At 36.2% G+C, this 14136-nt stretch overlaps 4 protein-coding genes across 4 annotated transcripts; all 4 read left to right on the top strand.

Annotated features, from left to right (window-relative positions):
- Positions 1-782: 782 nt before the first annotated feature.
- LOC129873858 (uncharacterized) lies at positions 783-2965 on the top strand. The gene has a single exon (XM_055949051.1). The coding sequence runs from the start codon at positions 864-866 to the stop codon at positions 2790-2792; it is 1929 nt and encodes a 642-aa protein (XP_055805026.1). The 5' UTR covers positions 783-863; the 3' UTR covers positions 2793-2965.
- A 918-nt stretch (positions 2966-3883) lies between these two features.
- LOC129875288 (uncharacterized) lies at positions 3884-7204 on the top strand. Its single transcript, XM_055950740.1, has 3 exons — positions 3884-4292; positions 4400-4518; positions 5075-7204. The coding sequence occupies exon 3, from the start codon at positions 5945-5947 to the stop codon at positions 7004-7006; it is 1062 nt and encodes a 353-aa protein (XP_055806715.1). The 5' UTR covers positions 3884-4292; positions 4400-4518; positions 5075-5944; the 3' UTR covers positions 7007-7204.
- Positions 4146-5447, top strand: LOC129872591 (lectin-like). Its single transcript, XM_055947539.1, has 3 exons — positions 4146-4292; positions 4400-4518; positions 5075-5447. The coding sequence occupies exons 1-3, from the start codon at positions 4146-4148 to the stop codon at positions 5445-5447; spliced, it is 639 nt and encodes a 212-aa protein (XP_055803514.1).
- Positions 7205-10544: 3340 nt separating the features above from the next.
- Positions 10545-13830, top strand: LOC129872988 (uncharacterized protein PHLOEM PROTEIN 2-LIKE A4-like). The gene is made up of 3 exons (XM_055947962.1): positions 10545-10913; positions 12694-12803; positions 13073-13830. The coding sequence occupies exons 1-3, from the start codon at positions 10629-10631 to the stop codon at positions 13458-13460; spliced, it is 783 nt and encodes a 260-aa protein (XP_055803937.1). The 5' UTR covers positions 10545-10628; the 3' UTR covers positions 13461-13830.
- The last annotated feature ends 306 nt before the right edge of the window (positions 13831-14136 follow it).

Here is a 14136-nt window from a genome sequence, read left to right as displayed (position 1 = left end):
GAGTTGAAGTGTTTTACATGCGCAACAAATACTTCACTACATAAATACTAAAAAATAAGTGAAAACATTATTGATTATCCAAGGTAGGATGGGAAAAAAAATATTCTTTCCATCACTCTTTTTTAGCCTTGTTCGCCGCTTTCTTTTTTCTTCTTATTTTTCTCCTACGTTCTTTCCTTCAGGTTCTCCATATCAGCTAAAACAAATACTATAGCTTTATGACCACTGGCTACATTATACTCCCTTTGGCTCATTTTATATGCAGGGTTTAATAAATGTAAGAGTTTGATCTTTTTAGAATAAAATTTATTTGTTAGAAAACTATACGAAAGTACAAGTCAACATAAATAATGACAAAAATATTTAGAAAAAGTTGAGAAAATTATAGTTAAAAAAAAAGATTTGACATAAGAGGAAGGTACATCCTTTTAATTTTTGGAACTTTTAATTGATGATGAAATGTTTCAATTATCTTGGAAAGAAAAAGAAAAGATTCTCAATCTCTGATTCTTTTGCAGATTCCTGTAGTGAAGTTCATCAAAAAGGTTTAAAATAAAGGGAGCAAGTTGGAGTAAAGGATCCCAGAATAAGTAGAAGCAGCACAAGAAAAGGATCACATTCAAGAAAGGGACACTTGACATAAGAGGAAGGTACAATTGTTCACAAAATTTCAAGTCTTTCTTTTTCATCTCCGATTACTCGATATATAATTTCTACATGCAAAACACGATCGAGAAATGTCATTAAAGTAAAAGACTTGTTCTATACATAATGCATAAAAGTTGCCATTCTTTTACTACTTATATATCACTTCATCAATTCTTTACTGATCAAATACTTGAAACATTTGCTAGGCAGGAAGGATGTCTATAAATGATATTAAGGCTGCATGGATTGCCTATAATGTGCAGTCTTTTTGCATTTTAAGCCTCTTAATCCAAGCTTTATTGCTTCTTTTGGCACCATTCAGGAAGAGAACAGGCAGTAAAATCCTGATGGTGTTTGTTTGGTCAGCCTACATGGCTGCTGATTGGTCCCCTGCTTTCATTCTCAATCTCATCGTAAATTACAGCAAAACAAGACATGACAAGACAGAACTTATGTCATTTTGGGCTTCTTGTATGTTGTTGCACTTGGGAGGTTCTGATCACGCGATAGCGTTTTCCCTGGAGGACAATGACCTATGGTTTAGGTATGCCTTCACGTTTGTTTTCATGTTCATGTCCTCTGCCTACGTGTTCTACTTATCATTCTCCCAAGTAAATTATCTTTGGATCCCTAATGTCCTCGTGTTCCTGGCTGGTGTCATCAAATGTTACGAGAGGGCACGTGCTAGGTTCATAGGGAGTATGGATAAGTCCATAACATTGAGTCATCCTAGGTATGAAGATGTTGTGAAGAAGAAGTCGTCAGAAGAACCACACAACTTCCGAGAAAGGGAGCCGGATGATGTGGAGATCATTCAACTTGCATACACAATATTTAGGGCCTATAAAGGTGTTCTGGTGGAGCACAAGTTCACTTTTGAGGAGTATGGTAGAATTCGACAACTCTTGCAAAACAGAACTGATCTGTTTGCTTTTAGAATCGCTCAGGCTGAACTCGAGATTCTACATGATGTTCTATACACGAAGGCCCAAATTTTCCATGAAAGATTTGGGAACTCAGCTCGATCTGTCTATTGGGTTCTGCTTCCTGCAGCATTGGCCTCTTTCTCTTTATTGGTGAGGAACAACAAGCAAAAGCAATTTGATCCGTTCGATGTGGGACTAACTTACAGCTTACTCATTGGAGGTATGTGTTTGGATGCCATTGCTTTTGTTGTCTTGCTTTATTCCTCAACTTTCACAATTGCCACAATATCAAGGGCAACATCGAGGCCAATCACTTGGGTGGTCAAATTCCTCAAATCTCTAAAATGGCCGCGGCCACGTGCTCTATGGTGCTGGAAACCATCTCTCCAGCAATTCAACCTCATAAACTATGGTTTAAATCGACCTCCAAAAGCATGGGAATGCATAATTGATTCCCTGCACCTTACGAACTATTTGGATGAGATGATATATGTGAAAAACAAGTGCCTTTCTCCTATATTGGAAGCTGAAATTCTAAGACAAGTAGAAATATGTTTAAACAGACATGATTGGGATTGTAACTCGTATGCTTCTACTTTCGCTAAATGCACCAACAAGCTCCCTGTGTCAAAGGAGCTTGACAAGAACGAGTTCCTCATAGTATGGCACATTGTGACAGAGATTTTCTTTAATGTTGTCGATGGATCTGAGGCAAATACTAGACATGATTCAAGAGAGTTGAACAAGTTTAGACAGTGTTCAAAGTCTCTGTCAGACTACATGGTTTACATTCTTATTTTTCGCCCTTTCTTCATGCCTGTTCCTAACAAGAAAAAGATAGAAGAGACCAACAACAAAATAAAAGAATTGCTTCATGGAAACAAAAAATTAGGCCAACAAAAGGCTTGTCAAGAGATCATGACAAAAGCTGCTGAGGGGAGAATCCCTCACGAGTCGTTCTTGTATGAAGCTTTTAAGGTTGTCAACTGCTTACAAAATGAATCTCCTTGGTGCCACGACAGAGTTAAATGTTGGGAGATTATTCATAAAACTTGGATCGCGATATTATTTGATGCTGCCAAATGCTCTGCACCGCGTGCTCATGCACAATATCTTGTGAGAGGCGGTGAAATTTTATCCTTAATCTGGTTGTTGGGTGCTAACTGTGGATCCATGGCTCAGTTTGCATTTTTTGAAGATTCTGATGAGGAAAACTAAACTAGTAATATGGCTAGGCTTGAATAGATATATTACTAAAGTTTAGGAATGTAACATATCATTTGATGGAGAGTATCCTACCAGTTGGTCTAGGATATGGTATCTTTTGTAGTGTTGAAACTTTGTTGTTTTGAATAAAATGTTACATATTATTTATACCACGAACCATGTAATTTTACATGGACAATGTACTTAATTCTTGTGAATTTTGAGGGAATTTTGCGTCATATTGACAACGTATCCTTATGTTAAAAGCTTATCTGCACCGAGTGTTTATTACACCAAACCATACTAATTTACATAATTAAGCCATATATTTTATGATAAGAATCTATGTGAACGTCATGTTTTGTTGCATTATTCTAAGCACTTGGTGTATTTTTACTGTATTCCTACCCTACTATAAACATAATTGAATGAAATTATCTAATAGTAACAAGGGAGAAGAACACTTAAAGCCCCAAAAGAGAAACTATTTACAAGTTGCTATCACCTTACTTTCATACCCCCCCTTTTTTAACTGCTAATTCGCGTTTACTACTTGATACCATCGGAGTATATATTATACTCCGATGGTATAAAAAAAACACTACTCAGTTATTCCTTAATATCATTAGATTATATATATATAACAGATAGTGTTTCAGTGAAAAGACTACTCAATTATTGTATACCATCAAAGTATATAGATACCATCAGAATATATATATACTCTGATCGCATCAAGGATAAAGAAACAGTGATTCAGTGAATAGAACAACAAGGGGACAAACAGTTAAATAGTTTGAACCGTGAGTCCAATTCAGATAAATAATTTGAGTTGGTCCAATTTTATAAATACTTTGTCTAATGGATCCCATTTCTGTAGTTTTCCCTAATAACAATCCCCACATTTTTTTTTACATCTAAGCATCTTTGTTTTCTCTTGTTGTACACGCTACTAGTATGTCTCTAGTCAACTTCAAGTAGAGGTTTTTGTTTTGATAACATCTAATCAGTACGAGTCTCTAATCAACTTCACTTCAAATAGAAACTTATATTAGAGGTTTTTGTTTTGATAACATCTAATCAGTACGAGTCTCTAATCAACTTCACTTCAAATAGAAACTTATATTTTTTTGGTGACTTTTGTATTATAGAAGATGTTAGCAATATGATGTTCCACACCACAGATGGGAGACCCTTGAGAAACAGACCCAAGAATATATGCTTTCTTTTAAAAATTCTGACTTTGTTAGCACTCAGAGCATCAGCATATATTTGGTTTTAATATAGATAACTCTCAATTTTGAGAATTTTCTTCCTTTGCAAAAAATCACCATTTGTAAGCTTATCAAGGCAATTGATTGCTACATGAATTGTCCAATACTTCCTAAAAAAACAAAACCAAAGAACAACAACAATAGCAGCAGCAAGATCGGTTGCCTTCCGCATAACTTGGAAGAAATCTCACAATATCCAGAGCCTACTATGGAAGTACTTTTGGACGGACAAATTAGGGTATATATATCCCCAATTACAAAACTACGTTCAATAATATAATCAATATCTAAGATCATATATATGGTTTTCTTTCTTGATTACATAATGTGTTATTTTATATGCAGTATTGGATTGATAAAAGGACAAAGGCAAAATGCTTCTTCTTGTATGCCAAAAATCTACATGTCCTATGGTCAGAAGAAAGCAGTAAGTGGAGTCTTCCCCAATACAAGGAGCATCCAAGGTAATTTAATTAATCAGCATCAATATGAGATATATATCTTGCCTTAAAATATATTTCGTGAAAAATACTTACACTTAGGAAATCATTTCCATCAATTTCCAATGACTTGTTGGGTACAAATGTAATCATAGATATTGAGGTTTGGGGCGTGACATAAAAGAGCAGTGGAAGGATCTCTTCGAGAAGAGCTTTGTAAGGCCAAGCGTCTCACCATGAGGCACACCAGTCTTGTTTGTTAGAAAGAAGAATAGGTCGCTAAGGATGTGTGTAGAATAATGTATGAGGGAAAAAAATGCATTGGTGACATTTTTAGGTAGTATTAACAGACAACATGCCTAAATAATGATTGAATAGGAGCTGAGATATCTATATAAAAAAAAAATGACTTCCGATTATGAGTGACAGAAGTCGTCTTCTCAATGTTGTTGGAGGAGGTAACCAAACATAAGGAAACATTTCTTTCTGCAGAATGGTAATTATGAAAGTGCTAATTAACACAGTAATTAGTTGCTAACGTTTATAGTAATGACTAATTATTAACTGATTATGAGTGCAGTGATCAACCAGTTCAAGTTTATGAAATGGAAACAGTTCTATCACTAGCTGTTGGTGGAAGTTTTGATGCAACAAAGCTTTCACGGGGAGTAGAGTACAAAGTTTCACTTGTGGTGTTATTGAAGAAATTTCTTTCAGGATGGGAATTTCCACTGCAAACAATACTTGTTAAGCCAGATGGTACAAAAGAAAATCAAAGTATTGAAGATCTTATGGAAAAACCAAAAAGGGAATGGATAAAAATTCAACTAGGGACTTTCATCATTCCACAAGAGATGGAAAGTATCACAAATTTGGAATTCTATGTGCATGAAAGGAAAGGTAGAAAACTTAAGATGGGACTGGTCATCAAAGGTGTTGAAATTTCTGTCTAAACTCTTCTACAAAACATAATTATGAGTAAGGAAATAAAATTTATAATAATCGAGATGTCATATTCCTCAGCTGTAGTGTTGCAATTTTGTTAGAAAATGAGATTTTCTAGATAGTTTTTTAGTCTAATAATGCCCTCTATTAAATATTATGTTTGGTTTGTAAAGGAAAGGTAATCCTTGTTTTATGGAATTTGTTTTGTAAGTGCTTGACTAGGTACTCTAACTTTTTTTTTCAAAAGGCTTATATAGCTATGTGTCTAAGCCTTATGTAATATGCCATTTTGAATGAAAAGAAGTTCTGTAAAAACCTTATTTCTCTTATAAGTTTAAGAGTCTAACAGTGGTATCAAGAGCCCTTCTTCTTGAGGGATCTGTGAAGGCAAGAAACTAAGGTTTTCTCCAGTTCTTCTAGGGTGATAGCTGAGCAGCAGTAACATGGCATCCAACAACTTCTTGGGTGCAGGCCCTCCTATGTTTACAGGAGAAAATTATCACATATGGTGATAAAGATGAAGGCTTATCTCAAAGCTCTTAGTCTATGGGAAACAATAGAAAGTGAAGATGATCCTCCTCCACTTGGACCAAATCCAACAGTTGCACAAATGAAGATTTATGAAGATTCAAAGTCAAGGAAACCAAAGGCTCTCACATGTCTTCATTCAGCACTTTCAGATGTGATTTTCACAAGAATAATGACTTGTGAAACACCTAAAGAAGCATGGGAGAAGCTAAAAGAGGAGTTCGATGGAAGTGATAGAGTGAAGGCTGTCAAACTCTTAACTCTCAAAAGAGAATTTGAGATGTTAAGGATGAAAGAAGGAGATACTGTGAAAGAGTATTCTGCCAAACTTATGGAAATTGTAAACAAAATAAGGTTGTTTGGTGAAACCTTTCCAGATTCAAAAGTGGTGGAGAAGATGATGATAAGCTTACCAGGAAGGTTCGAGTCCAAGATTTCAGCAATAGAGGAATCTTGTGATTTGAAGACTTTATCAATTGCAGAACTGATCAGCAAGTTACAAGCCCAAGAGCAAAGATCAAGGATAAGAGATGGAGAAGTAGCAGAAGTGGCATTTCAAGCACAACATAAAGGCAAGCAGCCTATGAAGGACAATAGAAGGATGGAAGGAGATAAAGTAGCAAAGGGAAAACCATGGAAGGAATCTTCAAAGAAAGGGAAGTTTCCACCTTGCAGCCACTGTAAAAGAACCAATCATCAAGAAAAAGACTGCTGGTTCAAAGGAAAGCCATCCATTCAATGTAGATTCTGTAAAAAGATGGGTCATATTGAGAAAAATTGCAGGGCCAAGCAGAATCAACCACAACAACATCATGCGCAGCAGGCAAATTTTGTTGAAGAGTCGGAAAAGGAAGAAGAAAGCTTGTTTATGGCTTCTCACGAAGAAAACACAAGCAAAAAATCCTCATGGTTCATAGACAGTGGATGTACGGTCATATGTCGCACAATGAGCTCTTGTTTCACACACTTGACAAGTCGTTCAAAGCTAAAGTTAGGATGGGAAATGGTGAAACAGTTGATGCACATGGAAAGGGTTTAGTTGCCTTTCAAACTATACAAGGTACAAAGTTTATACATGATGTGTTGTATGTTCCTTGTTTAGCATGTAACTTGTTAAGTGTGGCTCAAATGATGTCGAAAGGTTGTTCCTTAATTTTTAAGGGCAAACATTGTTTGGTTTTTGACTCAAAAGATAATTTGATTGTTAAAGTACAAATGGTGGATTAATCTTTTCCTTTAGTTGGGAAGTTTGATAATGCAAATTTTGCAAGTATGGATGAGTCATGGTTGTGGCACAAAAGATATGGGCATTTTAACTATGCTACTTTAAAGTCTATGTATGAGAAAGGCTTGACTAAAGAGTTACCTGAGATCTCACTATCTAAAGAAGTTTGTGAGGCATGTCAGATGGGTAAGGTACACAGGAAATCATTTCCTAAAAGTGCTACCTGGAGGGCAACTGAAAAACTTGAATTAGTTCACACTGATGTGTGTGGACCTATGCAGACATCATCTTTAGGACAAAATAAATATTTTGTTCTCTTTATTGATGACTTAACAAGGATGACTTGGGTGTATTTTTTGAGTAACAAGTCCCAAGTATTTTCAATTTTTAAGAAATTTAAAGCTTTTGTTGAAAGACAAAGTGGTTGTAAGCTGAAGTCTTTGAGATCGGACAATAGTGGTGAATACACTTCAAATGAGTTCAATAAGTATTGTGAAGATATGGGGATTGATCACAAGTTGACAGTAAGTTATTCACCCGAACAAAATGGAGTCTCGGAGAGGAAGAACAGGACTATTGTTGAAATGGCTAGATGTTTGTTGCTTGAAAAGAAACTACAGCAAAGGTTTTGGGTAGAAGCTGTCACAAGCCAAAGGTTATAGAGTTTTCAGCTTGCAAACAAAAAGTATTTCCATCATAAGAGATGTTGTAGTAGATGAGCATGCTTATTGGAACTGGGATAAGGAGCAAATTGAGAAAGATAATGCAGATTTTTAGAACTTGCGTCCGCTACCTGAAATCCAATCATTTGGCTCTGAAAATTTGGAAAAAGATGAAGGATCAGATGGGGAATCCTCACTTGATTCGCCCATTTTGAAAACAAAGTCCCTTTTTGAGATATATGAAAGATGTAATGTTGCAATCTCAGAACCAAATAGCTATCAAGAAGCATCAAGACATGAAGTTTGGATTGAAGCTATGAAGGAGGAGATTGGTATGATAGAGAAGAATGATACTTGGAAGCTGGTTGATAAACCCAAAGACAGAAATGTAATAGGGGTGAAATGGGTTTATCGAACCAAACTTAATCCAGATGGTTCAGTTTATAAATACAAGGCAAGGCTTGTTGTGAAAGGTTATGCGCAAGTTGCAGGTCTGGATTATGGAGACATATTTACACCAGTTGCACGACATGATACAATAAGACTTCTATTTGCTTTGGCAGCTCAATCAAATTGGAAGTTGTATCATTTGGATGTGAAATCAGCATTCTTAAATGGACAGCTGCAGGAGGAGATTTATATCGACCAACCAGAAGGATTTCAAGTTGCAGGAATGGAGGATAAAATCTACAAGCTACATAAGGCATTGTATGGATTAAAGCAAGCTCCTCGAGCCTGGTACAGTAAGATTGATTCTCATCTTATTTATTGTGGCTTCAAGAGAAGTGAAAATGAAGCCACTTTATATGTGAAGAAGGCTAAAGGAGGAGATGTGCTTTTGGTGTCACTCTATGTTGATGATCTTCTGTTAACAGGAAGCAATGAAGCTATGATGAATCAATTCAAGCAATAAATGGAGACCAAGTTTGAAATGTTAGATTTGGGTGAAATGAATTACTTTCTGGGAATGGAGATTCATCAAGCTACAGATGGAATCTTCATTTCACAGAGAAAATATGCATGGGATATTCTTAAAAGATTCAATATGGAGAGATGCAAGCATGTATCGACCCCACTAGTTCACAATGAAAAGATTTCGAAATTTGAAGGAGGTGATAGGGCTGATCCTGCAGTTTATAGAAGTCTAATAGGTAGTTTGTTGTATTTGACAGCAACAAGACCTGATCTCATGTTTGCAGCAAGTCTTTTGTCGAGATTTATGCATACTCCAAGTCAAGTTCATCTTGGTGTCGCTAAGCGAACGTTGAGGTATATCAAGGGAACTGTTGATTTTGGTATTTGGTTTAAAAAGGAAGAGCAAGGGAAATTGATGGGTTATTCAGATAGTGATTGGGCAGGAAGCATTGATGATATGAAAAGCACTTCTGGATATGCTTTTACACTTGGTTCAGGCATGTTCTCATGGAATTCAAAGAAGCAAGAGGTGGTAGCTCAATCTTCTGCAGAAGCTGAATACATCGTCGTTGCTGGTGCAACTAATCAAGCTCTATGGTTAAGAAAGATTCTATGTGATCTGGAGAAAAATGACATTGAAGCTACTGTCATTAAGGTTGACAACAAGTCAGCAATATCTATGGCCAAAAATCCAGTGCAACATGGTCGTAGCAAGCATATAAATGTGAAGTTTCACGCTATCAGGCAAGCAGAGAAGGATGGCGAAGTTAAACTTGTTCATTGCAGCTCAGATCAGCAAATTGCAGACATCATGACCAAGGCTCTTCCTAAGGGAAAATTTGAAGTTCTAAGGGCTAAGCTGGGAGTATCCAAGAAAAATCTCAAGGAGGAGTGTTAGAAAATGAGATTTTCTAGATAGTTTTTTAGTCTAATAATGCCCTCTATTAAATATTATGTTTGGTTTGTAAAGGAAAGGTAATCCTTGTTTTATAGAATTTGTTTTGTAAGTGCTTGACTAGGTACTCTACTTACTTTTTTTTTCAAAAGGCTTATATAGCTATGTATCTAAGCCTTATGTAATATGCCATTTTGAATGAAAAGAAGTTCTGTAAAAACCTTATTTCTCTTATAAGTTTAAGAGTCTAACAAATTTTACGACTTTCTTCTACGAGTATCAAACACAAGCATTTCAATATCATTAATGTGTTTATTTGCTGCCAAAAGGGCGAAAAAGTTCTATGCACTGACCGTGTAAAAATAGCTACACAATCAGGTCATTTAAAAGGTAATTCTATCTAATACTAACAAACTAGGGAAAAACATGTTATATTACACCGGCGTTCATAAACTATTGATTACAATAAGTATGATGTTGTTGCCAAATTCCAAATAATGCAAAAACCCATAGTGAACCCCATCTCTCCCTATTACTGAAATGATTTCACTTGGGTTCTTGCTAAGTATTAATCTTGGATCCTCTTGTAACTGATATAATTTCCATATCATTAATTTGATTCATTGTAACAAGCATAATCAAGGATTTAAATCAGAATGCCAATTATACAAAGCAAAAAAAGAAAAAAGAAAAAAAAAAGAAAGATAAGTTAAGTGACTTTACAAAGCAGTTTCATCAACCAATTCTTTTGTAGAAGAATAACTTGTACATGGGGTGAATTTGTCAAGGAAAGAGAGAATCAGATGCTTTAAGCTAAGATTTTGAGTTTCACTTATATAAAGAAGAAAAAAATCAGCATAGCATCAAACTTTATGGCAAAACAAGTGGCCATCAAGCTTGTTTTTCTCTATATCTATATGATATAATATCAGACTTGGAGAAAATTGTTCAATAATCTTTTAAGATGGGTGCAAAGCACTCAATTAAGAATCCAAAAGATAGAGAGGGGATGCCTGTGAAGACAGAAGAACCAAGCAAGCTAAGACCAGAAAGAAGTAAAACAGATGTCAATTATAATACAGAAACAACAAATATAAGAGTCCAGCCTCCATATATAAGACCTCAGCTTACATATAATCTGAATGAGACCTTGAAAGAAGCAGACTCTCCGCTGGAGATCGACAGATCATCCACAGATCGACTATACAGACAGCTATATAATGGAGTTCACCTCAAACAAAAAAAGAAGGTTGAGCAACTTAAGTTTTCCTTTCTTCTTTTTCTCTGCTATTTCTTTTTTACTTTGTTGTGGCTATGGTTTTTTTAGTATCCATTGAGATTCATCCTTTTATCACTATGTTTGCTCCCAAGGCTTCGGTTTAGTATTAAGGATGCAACCTTTTGGCGCTCTGATTGCTCTCAAGGCTTTGGTTCAATGGTAAGCGTGAAACGTGTGATGTGTAGGTTAAATGTGTGTTAAACCTTAATGCTTAGTAAAGCCTAATATTAAGTGGAGAAGAATATAGGAGGTTCATTATACACCATGATGGGTGTCATGGTGTGTGTTATTTGCGGATGACGCAGTTTTGATTGACGAGACAAGTAACAAACTTAACGCTAAGTTGGAGGTTTGGAGACAGACCCTGGAGTCTAAAGGGTTCAGGTTGAGCAGGATCAAGACTGAACTTGGAGTGCAAGGTCAGTGATGTAACGCATGAGGTTGATGTGGAAGTGAGGCTTGATACACAAATCATCCAGTAGAAAGGTAGTTTCAAGTATCTTGGGTCGATTATCCAAGAAAATGGAGAGATTGACGAGGATATCACTCACCGTATTAGTACGGGATGGATGAAATGGAGGCTTGCTTCCGGAGTCTTGTGTGATAAGAAGGTGTCACCTAGACTTAAAGGTAAGTTCTACAGAGTGGTAGTTACACCGGCTATATTGTATGGTGTGGAGTGTTGGTCAGTCAAGAACTCTCACATTCAAAAGACGAAAGTGGCGGAAATGAAGATGTTGCGATGAATGTGTGGGTATACTAGGAGAGATAGAATTAAAAATAAGGATATCCGAGACAAGATGAATTTAAAATGAGGATATCCGAGACAAGATGGAGGTGACTTTGGTGGAGGACAAGATGCGGAAAGCGAAGTTGAGATGGTTCGGATATGTGATAAGGAGATGCATGAATGCCCTAGTGCAGAAGTGTGAGAGGTTGGTTATGAATGGATTAAGAAAAGGTAGAGATAGACCAAAGAAATATTGCAGCGAGGTGATTAGAGTAGAAAACACGAATTAGGGTAGACGGTTAGTATGTAGGAGTGTGTCCCTACTAGTAGGCAGGAGTGCTTTGTCTTGTTTCCCTTACTAGTAGTCGTAGGACTACATCTGTAGTTCCTAGTTCTTTGATGTCTGTGACTATCTATTATTTCATGTAGTTTGTTTGTAGTATTTTGTTATAGTACTGTTATGTTACTATGTATTGTTTATTGTACTTCCATTATGTCTTTTACTAGATTGTCTTTGTCTTGAGACAGGGGTCTAATCGTAAACAGCCTCACTACATCACCTCTGAGGTAGAGGTGAGGTCTAGTACACACTACCGTCCCCAGACCCCACTGATTGAGGCTAAATTGGGTATGTTGTTGTTGATGTAAGCTGACCCTTGAGAAGTAGTTGGTTAATTAAAAAAGGGATGCCATTTAAACTATCCCAAAGTTCAACTAATCAAACGCTAACTGCCTAAACAAGTGCACCCTCCTTGTTTCACCTTAATTAATCCATTAATCTGAGGCACAATTGGTCAGTATTTAAGAAGGATAAGTCTTGTGGCTTTAGGTGAGTGATTCTTGAGGTGAACTTCTTTTATCCTCATCTTATACAGAAGTATGTATGATCTTATTTCAAAAGAGCTAAGCAGTTGTAATTACATACTCTGCTTTTATGATTTTCTTCTAATAATGCTTCATTTATTTGAAGTTTATACTGTTATGCAATCTTACAGACAATATTAGTGATATGATATGCAGAAGTATTGGGATGACAAAGTGAACTGCTTTATGTTATATGCAAAAGATCTCTCAATCACTTGGGGAGAAGAAGATCGTTATTGGAATTGGGTAGATATAAAAGAGACAAGGTAACCAAGTGAAGATATACTGTCTGTTCCAATTTATGTGACTATTTCCTTTTCGGCCTGCAAAAAAGAATGAAACTTTTGGAAACAGTTTTAACTTAACTTCATATTTTACCCATAATGATAAGCTTTCATATTCACACAACTGTTAGAACATGTTTGAGACTACAAGTTTTAAAAGCCCTGCAGCCACACAAATATTATGACATGAAAAGCTGCCTTCAAGCTGCGAGAACCTAGTGAATGGTATTGAATTTTACTACTTTTTGCAGTGATGAAAATTTTCTAGCAGCAGAACTAAAAAGTGTGTGCTGGCTGGAAGTTTGTGGGAGGTTTGATACAGCAGCACTTACACCAGAAACATTGTACGAGGTAGTGTTCGTGGTGAAGATAAAAGAAAATGCAGATGGACTGGAATCAATTACCTTGAGGCTTATCATCCCAAACAAGTCAAGCAAAGAGGTTACAGTAAATCTGATGAATGTAACAGAAAGAGAAAAATGGATAGAACTGACAGTAGGTGAGTTCTTCACGAGCAGTGAATTTAAGAGGAAGAAGAAGAGGGAGGAGATTGAATTTTTTTTATATGAAACTGAGAAATTGAATTGTAAACAGGGTTTAGTCATCAAAGGTATTGTTATTCGTCCCAAAGAGTCCTGAGATTTTCCGTCTGGGTGATTTACAAGAATGACTTTGGAGGTGGATGATCTTGAACTTCTAATCTTGCTTGCCCCATGAACAGAACGTCAAGTTTTGACTTTTCGCGTTGAACAATTACTCATGTGGAAAAAGTTCAAGACCACCTATTTCCAAGGTCGTTAGGTGTTAATTTCCTAAAGAATAAGAAGCTTATGTAATTCATTTTGGAGATATAAGTTTGTTCAGTTCGAAATTCGGTGACTAATGACCTGCCACTCTATCCTTTTCCACTTAACTACCACCAAGTTTTATTTGCGGCAACATTTAATTGTAATCCATAATGTGCGTCTAACTCACACATCAAATGTTGCACTCATACTATTGGGCTTGACCTCCTATGTACTCTTCACTGAAAAAATTTCTCAAAGTCCCTCCGCAATGCTTGAATCTTTACTGGAATGACTTAACAAAGGATAATTATCTCCTTTGAGGATTCAAAGGTTTGTTGGACACTCTTTTAACTTGTAAACCAACAGCTTGAATTCTTGTATGTTATGGAAAGATAAGTTGTCTAAGTGATTCCTAGTATGAACATATTTTCAGCAAATGCATGCCACAGCGTAAAGCCCAGAAACGCTTGGGACTAAGTTATACATGATAAATTCAGAGTTCACTCGGCAAGTAAGTTTAGACCGAG

This window comes from Solanum dulcamara, chromosome 11, assembly GCF_947179165.1.
Source record: "Solanum dulcamara chromosome 11, daSolDulc1.2, whole genome shotgun sequence".
NCBI lineage: Eukaryota > Viridiplantae > Streptophyta > Magnoliopsida > Solanales > Solanaceae > Solanum > Solanum dulcamara.
The sequence above is the reverse complement of the archived record's forward strand: the minus strand, read 5'-3'. Positions and strand labels throughout refer to the sequence as shown.

Excerpts from the sequence above, each read along its gene's own strand:
- LOC129873858 (XM_055949051.1), top strand. The coding sequence starts at position 864 with ATGTCTATAAATGATATTAAGGCTGCATGGATTGCCTATAATGTGCAG.
- LOC129872591 (XM_055947539.1), top strand. The coding sequence starts at position 4,146 with ATGAATTGTCCAATACTTCCTAAAAAAACAAAACCAAAGAACAACAAC. Across the intron at positions 4,293-4,399 it reads TTTTGGACGGACAAATTAGG|TATTGGATTGATAAAAGGAC; the intron begins GTATATATATCC and ends TTTTATATGCAG. Across the intron at positions 4,519-5,074 it reads CAATACAAGGAGCATCCAAG|TGATCAACCAGTTCAAGTTT; the intron begins GTAATTTAATTA and ends TTATGAGTGCAG.
- LOC129875288 (XM_055950740.1), top strand. The coding sequence starts at position 5,945 with ATGGTGATAAAGATGAAGGCTTATCTCAAAGCTCTTAGTCTATGGGAA.
- LOC129872988 (XM_055947962.1), top strand. The coding sequence starts at position 10,629 with ATGGGTGCAAAGCACTCAATTAAGAATCCAAAAGATAGAGAGGGGATG. Across the intron at positions 10,914-12,693 it reads ACCTCAAACAAAAAAAGAAG|AAGTATTGGGATGACAAAGT; the intron begins GTTGAGCAACTT and ends TATGATATGCAG. Across the intron at positions 12,804-13,072 it reads GTAGATATAAAAGAGACAAG|TGATGAAAATTTTCTAGCAG; the intron begins GTAACCAAGTGA and ends TACTTTTTGCAG.